Source organism: Galeopterus variegatus, unplaced genomic scaffold (genome assembly GCF_000696425.1).
Source record: "Galeopterus variegatus unplaced genomic scaffold, G_variegatus-3.0.2 Scaffold204, whole genome shotgun sequence".
Classification (NCBI taxonomy): Eukaryota; Metazoa; Chordata; class Mammalia; order Dermoptera; family Cynocephalidae; genus Galeopterus; species Galeopterus variegatus.
The window spans coordinates 782,383-794,949 of record NW_007726315.1 but is presented as its reverse complement, the minus strand read 5'-3'; the positions used below and the strand labels follow the sequence as shown (position 1 = coordinate 794,949).

Sequence of the window (12,567 nt, the reverse complement as noted above, 5' to 3'; positions counted from 1 at the left end):
ACAAAAACATTTCTGTGTTTTAATATGACTGCCCCAAGCCAAATATTCCTTGGTGTGCTGAACCAAAGACTGTCGGAAGGGTCCCAGCAGATTTCCAGAGGCACCAGGAAGCTTCCTGGGAGGATAATAATGTCTCCTACCCAATTCCTTCCCTTTTGAGTTTTACATTTTTAGGACAGTCTTGAAAGGAACAGGAAACAGTCCTATGAGTTCCAAAGGGGAACTCACCATGAGGACATCAGGAGTAGAAATCTGGAGTCTTCATGTAAGATATATTTTGTCCACCAAGAATGTATCAAGAATGTAGGGGAAAGAGAGTGGGTTGGCTGTAACTCAGCGTGCAGCTGTGAATGGAAGCCCCCTGATAGCCAGCCTCCTAGATAGCCCTGAAGGCATGAATTGGGAGTGAGCTGGTGGCAAACTGAAAAGCTGCTCTTTGCTTGGGTGAAAAGTGACAGCCACCATAGAACTGAGTGGATTGGGGTCATTCTTCCTCAATTGCTTCAGCTCTCAGAGTTGTGGACTTGGTGCGAGTGCAGTGACAGACAGAGACGTTGCACACCGTGCAGGGCCAGTATTCAACAGTGACACCATGTGGCAGCCACAGAAGTGACTGAGGTGGAAAGAAGCCTGCTGTGAACTGGCGAAATTTGCCAGTTCTCTCTTTGCCTGGAGTTTGGAAGCAGATTCCTTTCGAGTCAAATGTCTATAGGGTTCTTGGCCAATCTGGAGACGGGAAAGAAAGAGATGTTGGGCATTGTGGTTATTTGGCCAGGGGGATACTTTGAATTATCTGAACCTCAGACTTGAGAGACAGGTCCCACCAACTGCAGCATGTGTGTGGCAAATGTTAGTTTTGTCTCGTATTTGAATTTTCAGATTTTTTGCACTTTAGTACTTTTGTATGTCATGTAGTTTACGAGTATTTATTCATCAATTACTTCCTAAGTTGTTCCTGTGTTTTGCACCAAGAAAGGCCATCCCCACTTCAAGGTGTGTATATATGAGATATAGATATACAGATAGTACAAAAAGATTGTGAAAGACTTTGAAATGGGCAAAAAAGATTACCAGGTGATGTTCCAGTGCAGTATTGCATCACCCTTCGAGGTTATCTGAAAGGATACCTATGATATAATGGATGCCTATGATAGAATGGGTAACCATTAGTCACTGTAGTAGATTAACTACAGCCTTTCAGTCTCATTATCAAATAGGTTTCTGCTTCCTGAAACTTGCCCAAGGCTTTGCTTGCTATTAACTATAGGCTAAAAGCGGGTTCTTTAGCAAAGAAAGCCCCAAAGTCTCATGGAAAAGGACTATGCCAAGCACTTTAAACTATCAAAACTTCATAGAAGAGACTCTTGGGCACGAGCTTCTCAGTTGATATTAGACAACTTTCAGGCTGTACCTTCGGGGTGAGTGTATAGGATTCTTTTTAATCCAGAAGCAGACAGCTTTGTGAAAGCAGAATGCTAATCCAAGGTTCAGCAGAACAAAATTATAAAGGACAGAACGAACTCGTGAGGAAAATTTTACTGTGGTTGTGGCGATGCTGTTTTAATGTTCTATTTTCTACATATATATAAGGAAGCCATTTCTCTTTCTTCTTAAGCTATCTTTAATCTACAACAATTGAGTAGACTCTGCTTTTGTAAAGTGAAATTAAACAATTTTTTCTCCTTCTCACTGGACTCTCCCCTGCCCCTGAATTTAAAAACTGAGTCCCCTTACTTTTTCACAGTAATGTAATTATTTGCAGAGGTTTGAGATAGGAGGTGCTCAGTCTCCCTGGGTTCAGGTTTCGGGCCACTCCCCTCAGTCTCAAAGCACTCCCCTAGGACTCAAGCCTCTCCTCTGAGTGCCCTAACTACTGCTGCTTGTTGCACCTATTTTTGGTACAAGCATGTGGAGATTGAGACCATGAAGGCAGACTGTGTGTGTAATCTTGGTGGCTGAACACGCTCAGTAGAAAGGAGTTTATCCTACGAATGACCTTCCACTGGAGGTGCTAGAGAGCTCCTAGCATATTCTAAGGGTATTTGGTGCTTGTGATGGAATTTGAACAAAGAGCATGCTCCAAGGAGACCAACAGAGCATGTGCAAGGCTATGTTACACAACTGGGAACCACTCCCTTAGTTGGATATTCATTAGATAGCATGAATATGTATAGACAGCCAACTATAAAAATACGGGAAGAAGGGGGGCTGCTGCTCACTCTCTCTGGAGCCACCCGCACTTTGCCTGTGAGGTGTGTGTTTCTCACTTTTTGTGTTTAACTTGTCTTTGGCAGGCTGCTGTTCACTCTGGAACCAGTCTGCACAGTCTGTAAAGGGTGCATTTCTTACTTTTGTTTTAAACTTGCTGTGGCCGCTGTGTTGTCTCTGGAGCTAGGCTGCACTTTCCCTGCGAAGTCTGTATTTCTTATTCCTTACGTTAAACCTGTTTTCATTTCCTGCTGTTGCTCTTCTCTTGAATTTTTTCCTGTAGCAGAGGCAACAACCTGGTAGAGGATGGGGTAGGTTGAGCTCGGCCATTGGGCCTCTTCAGACCCTCTCCTCTGGTATCAGTTTCAATGAAAACCTCTTCCTTTCCCAGAATATAATTGGACAAAGTTGATCGTGTAACCAATTGATTGCGTAACCGATTGGCCTTACTTGGAATGTCATATTTGAGAATGGTGGTCTTTTATCAGATATGTCAAACAACTCTAAGGACCAAAGGTTGGTTTTATGTATGGAGCCAATGCCTACAAAACCCTCCCAGGAACACTGGCCTAGTACCAACCTGATAGGTTTGTAACCGATAGCCTAGTGCCAAAACTGGCCTATAGAGTCTCAATTTAAAGGTGGTAAAGAAAACAACAACAAAAAAGGGCACTTCCTGGCAGGCTAGGAACTTTAGCAAATTTTTGGAAACTCAAGTACAGAGGAATTCACTCGTATTTACAGATAGTACAGGTGTAATATGGTGGAATTTTTTGGGCTTGCTTTCCTACTCTTGAGCTAGCAAATAATAGAGACTTCTGAAAGTGCAATTCTGTGGCTCCAGTAGCTGTTCAGTACTGCATAGCTCTAGATTTGCTGAGCAAACTCAAGTACAGAGGAATTCACTCGTATTTACAGATAGTACAGGTGTAATATGGTGGAATTTTGGGGGCTTGCTTTCCTACTCTGGAGCTAGCAAATAATAGAGACTTCTGAAAGTGCAATTCTGTGGCTCCAGTAGCTGTTCAGTACTGCATAGCTCTAGATTTGCTGAGCAAACTCAAGGAAGACTATATAGTTAATGAACACTCTTACTTCACCTATGAAAAATAATCAGACCAAACCTAATGAGACCAGTCTTTTTTATGACCAAGAATAACTTTGAGATTTTTATGGCTACAAAAGGGGAAGTTGTTAAAAAAAATTGGAAGGACTCTGAAAAGAGCAAAAATGATTACCAGTCGTGCTTTTGATAGAATATTAGGTGTCCTTCTGGGTTATCTGTTTCTATATGAATTTTGCCTTTTTTTTTTTTTTGGGACTCCAGAGAGTGGATTACGTATCAATGATTAAGATTCCAGTGATTGGGGGAAAGTTATGAAAGAGAGTCCAGGTTGATGTCAATGCTAAAATAAAAGGCAAACATGCAAGACTTTCAAAAGCAGGATAAAATAGTGGTTCTTTGTTTTCTTTCCTTCAACTTTGTGCTCATAGTTAACATTCAGGTTTTTCTCCCCTCAGAGATACCAGACTTTGGAAAACACATCCCTTCAATTGTGAATAGAACATTCTCCTCCCCAAACTCTGTTTTCGTAAATACTGGTATCAATGTTAACACTGAAAAAGCATTATGGAGAAACAATTTGACATTTTCGGTATCTGGTTACCTTTCTGGGTATTATTTGGGCCATTTATGGGTTCCCTATTATGATCTATTTTATTTCCACACCAGTACAAATCTGTTTTAATTGCTATAGCTTTATAATACGTTTTGATAATTTGGCAGGTTATTTTGATGTTGTATTGACCCTCTGAAGAAAAGGAAATTGTCCTAACAATTTGGATTAGTCTAAAATTTAAACTAATGTAAGATAAAAAAAAATGGTTTATAAAAATTGGCCCGATTATTTGGGACTTCATGTTTTCCAAACTATCCTAACCAGGCAGAACACAATTATAGATCTAGAAGGTAAGCAAACAGGGCCTCTGAATTGCAAAGATATTACTAAACCCACTGTTTATTCCATAGGGGAGGCAGAGAATAACCTTTACTTGACAATTATGTGCAAAATAGGACAGAATGGAAGGGTATTGGCAGACACTGATGGGGTGATTGCAGAAAGAACTATCAAAAGCACGGCAGGACCAGTCCTTTTGATAAATCTGCTCATATTCTCAATTGCCTTTTTGAATGTATGAACTTTTACCATTGCTTGGGTTTGAAAGTGTTAATTACTCACTCATACCCTTTGTCCTTGGGGTTTTGATCAATTAAGAATTAGACACAGGAGGCATGTAAGGACAAAAATATCAACTTCATTCTTAATGAAGCTAAATTGGAGTACGTGGCTTGGACTTCTGTGCCCAAGTTTCTACCTTGAGATCCACATGTGTGTCAATGTGGCCCTGCAGAATGGGCTGTTGTCACCACGCAAGTTTCTACCTTGAGATCCACATGTGTGTCAATGTGGCCCTGCAGAATGGGCTGTTGTCACCACGCCAGTCTAGGAGAATCAAGGCGGGCCTTCCGCCTCATCACACCAAGGCCAAGGCTATTTCTGAGCTAACCCTGTCCACAAGGAGAATTTGGATATCAGATCCTGGCCATCTTGCTCGTCTGATAAAAATTTCCTAAGATCATGGGGAGGAGTAGGTGATGGATAAAGAAAAAGCAAGGCTGCAGCAGTTTCCCTCCAATAGTTCCTGGGGAAGTGGAAGTGTTGACAGAATTTCCTATTTTAACGGTGGCTGCAATATAGGTAGAGGAAGACTAGAGTCCCTCCTACAACACAGGACAGAAATTGAACTCATAAAAATGAACCTAACATTATGTTCAACCTACTCAGATTATGAAGAATGGAGAAGCATATAATATGCTTCATTCAGACTAGACAGATTTCTATCAGGAGTATGCTTTCTTTTCTTTTTTTTTTTAAGTTTGGGAGCTCAAATATGACTTTCCATGATCTAGACCACCAACAAATGTGTACAAATCTTTCTCCAGCGATACTGAATCATGTGTATGGTATTCAGCTGCCCCACTCTAGTATTGCATCCCAAAAGAACGAACGCAAGATTTGTAAATAATTTCAGTTCTTATTTTTAATGTTAAAAACTATGTTAACAGAGCAGTTATAGAACAGAACTTCTTACATTTCTTTATTTACACCACATCCTTAAAAAAAACCCAACTCTATTTGATTAACTATGAATAGCAGTTTTGTGACTTGTGATTCACTGAAATCACCCATCTGAAATTCATTTACAAGGTTTTTACATGAATAACAGTGGTGTGCTACATATACTGGACTCAGATGACATCCAAAATACACTGGACTCCAGAGAGTGGATTACGTATCAATGATTAAGATTCCAGTGATTGGGGGAAAGTTATGAAAGAGAGTCCAGGTTGATGTCAATGCTAAAATAAAAGGCAAACATGCAAGACTTTCAAAAGCAGGATAAAATAGTGGTTCTTTGTTTTCTTTCCTTCAACTTTGTGCTCATAGTTAACATTCAGGTTTTTCTCCCCTCAGAGATACCAGACTTTGGAAAACACATCCCTTCAATTGTGAATAGAACATTCTCCTCCCCAAACTCTGTTTTCGTAAATACTGGTATCAATGTTAACACTGAAAAAGCATTATGGAGAAACAATTCCCTTTTAGATTTAGTTGTTAGCCACCCCACCCCTAATTTGTACCTGAAAGCTTAATAGCATAAAGAATTCACTGTATTTTTTATGAAGTATGTCCTGTTGCTAAAGGATTCTTAGATCTGCCATCCTTAAGGAAAACCATTTATTAGTATTGCTAAATCATATAGTCTGTATCTTCTCTGTTTTGAAAGTGGCTAGATGTTTACTGTGAACTTGAATGGGGGAATTGTATTCTTAAAGCTTATGTCCTTTCTAAGCCTCAAGCTATTTAACCTGATAAACTGAGGGAGACAAAGTTTTGCTCTAAGGCATAAAATCAAATATCTGATCCTATCACCAACCTCCTCCCCACTCCAACTAACGTCTCCTAAATGTGCTGTCCAACATTATGCCCCACTGAAATGGAACCGAACTCTGGGTTCTTTTTGGAGCAGTCTGTACTCCTTAAGCAGAACAGACCTTTCAGTAGACAATTCATTTTGAAAGGTGAAAGGAGGACAGGAATGATCTCCACATGATGAACACAAACGCTCTGGTGAACTTCTGATATGAATTTAGTATTTCCTCTATGGTGGCATTTACAAAGAGTATTTTCTTTTAATTTCCCTCAAGGAAAAAAGAAAAGAAAGAAAGGAGAGAAAAAAGAAAAAGCCTCACTTTCATGTCTTCACAGCTTTAAAAAATGTAATATGATCATGCCTCAACCCAAGGAAACCCCCAAGCACAGGCAGCCCTCTTTCAGTATCTCCAGTGGGAGAGGGGACAACTGGGTGGCAGCACAGGATTCTGTTTCTGCACAATTCCCTGCTGCCAAGGCTCTTTCCTCCCCTCCCTAAGAGTCCTGGTTCCCATTTTTTGCCTCACAAGTCCCAGGAGCCATCTTCTGAGGTAGGGAGAAAAAGGCTTAGAGTGGCTTTCAGTGAAGGGCTCACTGAAACTAATTTTGCTGGGCCCCCCCCCCCCCCCGAGAGTTTCTGGTTTTACTGTGTCTGGAGTGGGAACTGAGAATTTGTGATTCTAACAAGTTCCCAGGTGATGCTGATGCTGCTGGTCTGGGGACCACACTTTGAAAACCACTGCCTTAGAGGCTTGAGTCCAACTCCAGAAAGAAGTCAGTCCTGGGGTAACTCTGAGGTGTCCTCTGAAATGCTGAGGAATCTTACCACAGACCTTCATCCTCCCCAGCCCTGCCACCATCACCCATGCATGTCTTTCTTTTCTCAACAGAGTCTGTAAATGTAGAAGAGGAAAGTGGGTAAAGAGCTTCTTTACCTCCATCTGATTAAACCATTGTCACTAGCACTGACAAGTACTGTGTGCTGGCCTCAACAACTGGCATATGGGACAAGCTATGCAGCAACAGCCTTTTCCATAGCAGGCAGGGAAGGAGACAAACTACAGGAGCAAAAAGCCATATGAATAGAAACAGGCAGGCCAAGCCTGAGACCTCCAGGGAGAAGAAAAGGTACCAGCTGAGGAGTGTCCCTGAAATCTACAACCCACAAGAAGCCCTCTTCACCCTCCTTCAGCCTCCTCCTACCACCAGGCTATCTGGTGGCCCTAAACTTACTTCTCCCCATCTTTGCTGGAGACCCTGCTTTAAGTCACTCTGGTCACCTCTGACTGGTTGGTGACCCTAGGCCCACTGTCCAGCATGTGGTATGTGGCTGGGATGGACAGTCCAGATTCTACTAACAACAGGCAATATGTATTCTTGGCAACTTTGAACAAATACCACCTAGAAACAATATTATATTTGGTGGTTAGATTCTTTATCAATCTTATTACATTATTCTATTTCAGCTAAACTATTTGATAATCTTTCCTACCTGGCATGGGGGCCTAACCACCATGTATAATCTGGTTTCTAAAAGAAAATACATTCCAGGTTGCAAACAACCAATTTATATAGTTTTGAAATATGATCTCCTTCTAAACTGGGGACTGCCAGTGCCTAAAAAGAGTAGATTTCCTTTCTGTGCATGTTTTACTACTCCTACTTCTAATAAGTAACATTAAGTTAATTAGGGATTTACAGTACTCTGTGTTACAACAACTAGAGAACAGTTCTAAATCCAAAGTATGAATCCGGCACTATTCACTAGTGCAGAGATCCTATCTACCAAAGGAAAACGTGCTGCTCTCATGGCTAAGGTATAGTATTCTTTAGTCTACTAATTTAGCAGAAAAACTTCTATAGCACTTGACTGTGCTGTTTATATTCTACCTAACATCTGTGACACGTGTTTTTGCCTACCAGTTCACTATTCTGAACAAGAATAAAAGCAGTACACTTTACAGCTATTTCCACACAAATGATGTAATTCATCAGTGATATTTGACAAATTACAGTAGGGTCTATAATATTCAGTCAACAGCAAATTTAGATAAACATACAAAGAAGGTTTTAAAAATATATGGTATTACAGACATCAACAATTTGCCTCCTCTGAATAAATATATTTTAAATAATAATTTAAAAATTTCTTGTACCGACAAATAAAATCCAGAGAAAATATCACTACACATCCCAGAGTTAATGATGATTTTCTAAATTGATTTTGCAAATGTAAAATAAATTGTTATAAAGTAATGAAGAAAATTGAAAGCAGTATAACACAGCTTGCAACCTAAATTGTGCATTTTTTTTGATGTGGGGTCACCCCACTACCTGGCTATTTTATTACTTGGTGTTCTTGACAAACCCCCAAAGGCTGACTGAATCTTGTTTTGCTCAGTTTCTATCATTGCTTGTATAATATGGAAAACACTTCTGAGAAGGACAGAGATGGCTATGGATTTTACTAGGTTAGGTATTCATATCTAGGTCAGGTCTTCATTTCTAAATACCTGCATTCAGACCTAATGTAATTCTGTAGCATTATATTAAAAGCCATGATGATGCAATGTAGGAAATAACTTTTATTCTCCCCCAAGAGGATCATGGCAGGTGCTTCAATACCTGCCTTATCTATGGGACATTAATCTGTAAAGGGAGGGGACAGTTCCGTGTTACTCTCGGTGAGAATAAAGGCCTTTGGGGATTTGAGTCAGGAAGGAACAGAGCTAAGTGCCTGGAAACCCTGCCAGCAGTCTGTGGCTAGATTCTACTTATCTTCGGATAAGAAATCTCTGCTCGGCGAACTTACGCATTTGAAAAATCCAACCAGAATATAGATGAAACACAAGTCCTGTTTCAAGAGACCAGCTCACGGAGCACTCACATTTCTTACTGTCCGTAAGATATGGACAATCCAGTCACAGGCGATGGCCCAACTTAGGGGAATGTGGTCCCGGGTTTCCTTGGTGTCCCCAATCCTTTCCCAGCTACTTTGTCCCAAACTCTTCTTTTTCAGTCTCTTTGTAGTTTCCTTCTGCTCCTTTTAACAGAGGGACTGGAGTGAGAGTACAAGGCGACTCTGTCCTTCTGTGTGGATCACGTAGGGACGGGCAGAATGGCCCACCCCCTGGTTAGGGAAAAGAAGAGGAGGCGGCACAGATACTGAGGCCCCCTTCTCTCTCCCGTCTGGGGGAAGGAAGGTAACACTGTGATTTCATCAGAGGTTCATCACAAAAACTATCTCTGGATGGAGTTAGTGGAGAAGAAACAGAAATGAGGCTTATTTAAGGTACAAAAATCTTGTATTTGGAATAACCTAAATGTATAGATATAAAACAAGTCTTTTAAAGAGTCCCATAAAGTACTCAATATAAAACAGGAATTACTTATCCTAGATCATCCTTGGTTAGATACACATTATTCTCTGTGCAAAAAGCTGGTGGACATGAGTAAAAGCTGCTGGGCTTAGAATTTAATAACATGCTTTCCCCCCTTCAACAGTACAGGTGTTGTGTTGAAGGCTATCTGCATCAGAGAAATATTTTCTTAGGTGTTTTGGACAATCTTTTCGCAGAAGGTGCCATGGGTCTCCCCAGCAGAAGTTGACTCAGACTAGAGTAACTTTGACACAAGTTGCCAAGAGGGAAATAAAACTTCATTTGCTATATTACCCAAAATATGCAGTTTAATACATTTACCAAGGTAAGAATCATCCCCACCCCCTTCCCTGCTGAAAACACTCACCAGAGAATGTCTCTGCACGGGAATGGGATGTAGTACCAGCTGGGCCACTGGATTGCCCAAGCTCGGCTGCCAGGTGATCAGAGCTGCCTCAAATATTGGGCATGCTCTGATCCAGCAGCGGCATCTGCCCTATGACTCGTATGATTATCCCTATGTGCTCTGTTAACCAAAATAAGCAAATTATTTACGAAACCATTTTTTTTCTGTAAAGCAAAATAAATATATACAATTCGAGATTCTTTTCTCATCTAAAAAGGTACAGATAATGTGAGCTGAACATCAGTAGGAAAATTATTTCAGAATCCAGATGTATAATAAATTAACATGACTGATGATCATGTTTTCAAAGTTCAAAGAGACTGTGAAGCCACAAAACAAAAAGTGAAAAATGATTGTGAAAAGTACTGGGAAATACAATTGCGTGAAATTTGAAAAGAACAAAAAATCCACAATCCCTAAATTGATCCCAAATCTTGAAAGAACATGAACCATTACAGAGACAGGTCTCTGTTTTGCAACCAAAGTGTCATTCCATTTTAAGTGTCTTGTAAGTTTCTGTTTGCTTCTGTAAACTTGCAAAGGAAGTGATGGGGGGGGGGCGGTGCTGATGAGTGTGACTTGACTGAGCAGCAGACCAGAATGTTTCCTCTTCTTGGCTGGTCTCAGTGGCCTTCGTTACTGCTCGATGAACAGGCCCAGTCATAGATGACCAAGGGAATGCTGACCAAAGAGAACAACACCCCCAGACCCAAGAAAAGGGCAGCCTGGGGCAACAAAAATAGGCATGTGTTATTTTCAGCGCAACCGACATTTTCCACACCCACATGGGAAAAAAACGGAAATGTTTTCCCCTCTCCCTTTGCGTCCCCTGGTATTTGGAGTTTATTACAACCACTGCTGAACTGTGAGAATCTTTCTAAAATTGTGTGAATCTGATTTTGCAAGGATGAAAAAATAAGAAAAACAAGCTAAGCAGAGCCATCCTCTACATTCTGTTCTTTGACATCATGGTCACCTCAAGTGTATCCCTTCTACACATGACCGGGTATCCTTACAGCTTCTCTCAAACTAAGATCCCAACTAAATTTAAAAAAAAAGGGGGGGCCGGCCCGGTGGTGCACTTGGTAGAGTGCGGTGCTTGGGAGCACAGCGGCGCTCCCGCCAAGGGTTCGGATCCCATATAGAGACTGGTCTGCTCACTGGTTGAGCGCAGTGCGGGCGCAACACCGAGGGTTGCGATCCCGTTACCAGTCACGAAAAAAGACAAAAAGGAAAAAAAAAAAAAAAGGACTTGGAGAATATCTAGGTCATTTCATTATTTGTTACCTACCTAGGTTATAGCTGGTAGGCAAACATTTCCATTTGAAAAAGGGGGAAAAAGATATGCAAAAGCAAAGAAGATCTGATCAAGTGAAATAGGAATCAGGCGTCAAAAACTAAGTTATTTGAAGGGTTGATGAAGGCCAATATGGACAGATTGCTAAATTCCAAATCTGGAGAACATGAGATTATAAATCGCCTGGCTTGGGAATGTTCAGCAAGAGCTTTGCAGGGAGAAGGATGAAGAGCCAAGGGGACTGGACTGGAACCCAGAGTGGGAGACAGAGCTCAGGGAAGGATTGGAGGCAAAGGGCAGGGCTGAGTCAGCTGCCCATGGGCACACCTTCATGGATCCAGTCTAACTTCCAGTGGATCCTACATGGACAGAACCTTTGTCTAATGCTATTTGGTAGACTCTGCTACCAGTTTTATTATGGGAGCAGGGTTGGAGAGGCCCAGAGAATTCAGGGGCAACAGGCCTATACCATTTTCAGATTTAATCTGAGTAATTTTGTTGCTGTGCCAGAGTGACTGCTCCTTCCTCTCTGTCCTGGTGAAGGCCCTATGAGTAAGGCTTAGAAGAATTTGGGATTTATGGCTTCAGGGGTAATCCTGTTGGGGAACTAGATGCTCCACCAGCCTCAGTGCTGCTTCTCCTAAGTGCACAGGGATGATCCCTCCTGCCTCGTTTCTAATCTGACTCCATCAGTTGAGGTACCGTGTGCAATTGCAGTGCTTACACTATCTGGGAAGGTAGCCTTCTGCGAGGCCAAGCAAAATGGTGCTCCAGAAGGTACTCAGGTAGCAGCCACTTCACCCCTGCTTCCCTCACTGTCTCCAAGTGCACCACCTGCAAGATGCCCTTGAACTTCATCAGACCTGGAAACAAGAATTCTCATATAGAAAAATGGTTGTTGAATCCAGGTCTGTTGCTCCAAAGCATTTCTGTCAAACCATAAAAATACTCGTTAAGCTAAAAGACATTTTAATGAAAGCATTGCATGCTCTCTAGATTGCAGGAAGGAGTTACATCATGAGAAATCATACAGAAACAGTGGACTGCATAAAATCTTTGAGTCCCTCTTTACTTTATATCTTGTTCAAGACAAGGCATCACTCTAAAGAGACAAGAGGATAAACGTCCATTCTCCCAACTGGCCATGCCCTAGATCAGAACAAAAGCTAAGGCACAGTAAGAGTAAAACTGGAAAAGGTATTTTGAGGGAATGGAGAAGATTCTTTTTTTTTTTTTGTCTTTTTTCATGTCCGGCAACGGATCGCAACCCTCAGTGTCGCA

The 12,567-nt window shown here is 41.3% G+C and overlaps 1 protein-coding gene across 1 annotated transcript in view; it reads right to left on the bottom strand.

Annotated features, from left to right (window-relative positions):
- Positions 1-5,944: 5,944 nt before the first annotated feature.
- SLC38A1 (solute carrier family 38, member 1) overlaps positions 5,945-12,567 on the bottom strand; it is a 61,909-nt gene continuing 55,286 nt past the window's right edge. The window contains exon 17 of the mRNA XM_008565816.1: positions 5,945-10,714. Coding sequence (XP_008564038.1) covers positions 10,613-10,714 — 102 coding nt within the window. The 3' untranslated portion in view covers positions 5,945-10,612. The remainder of the gene's footprint in view (positions 10,715-12,567) is intronic.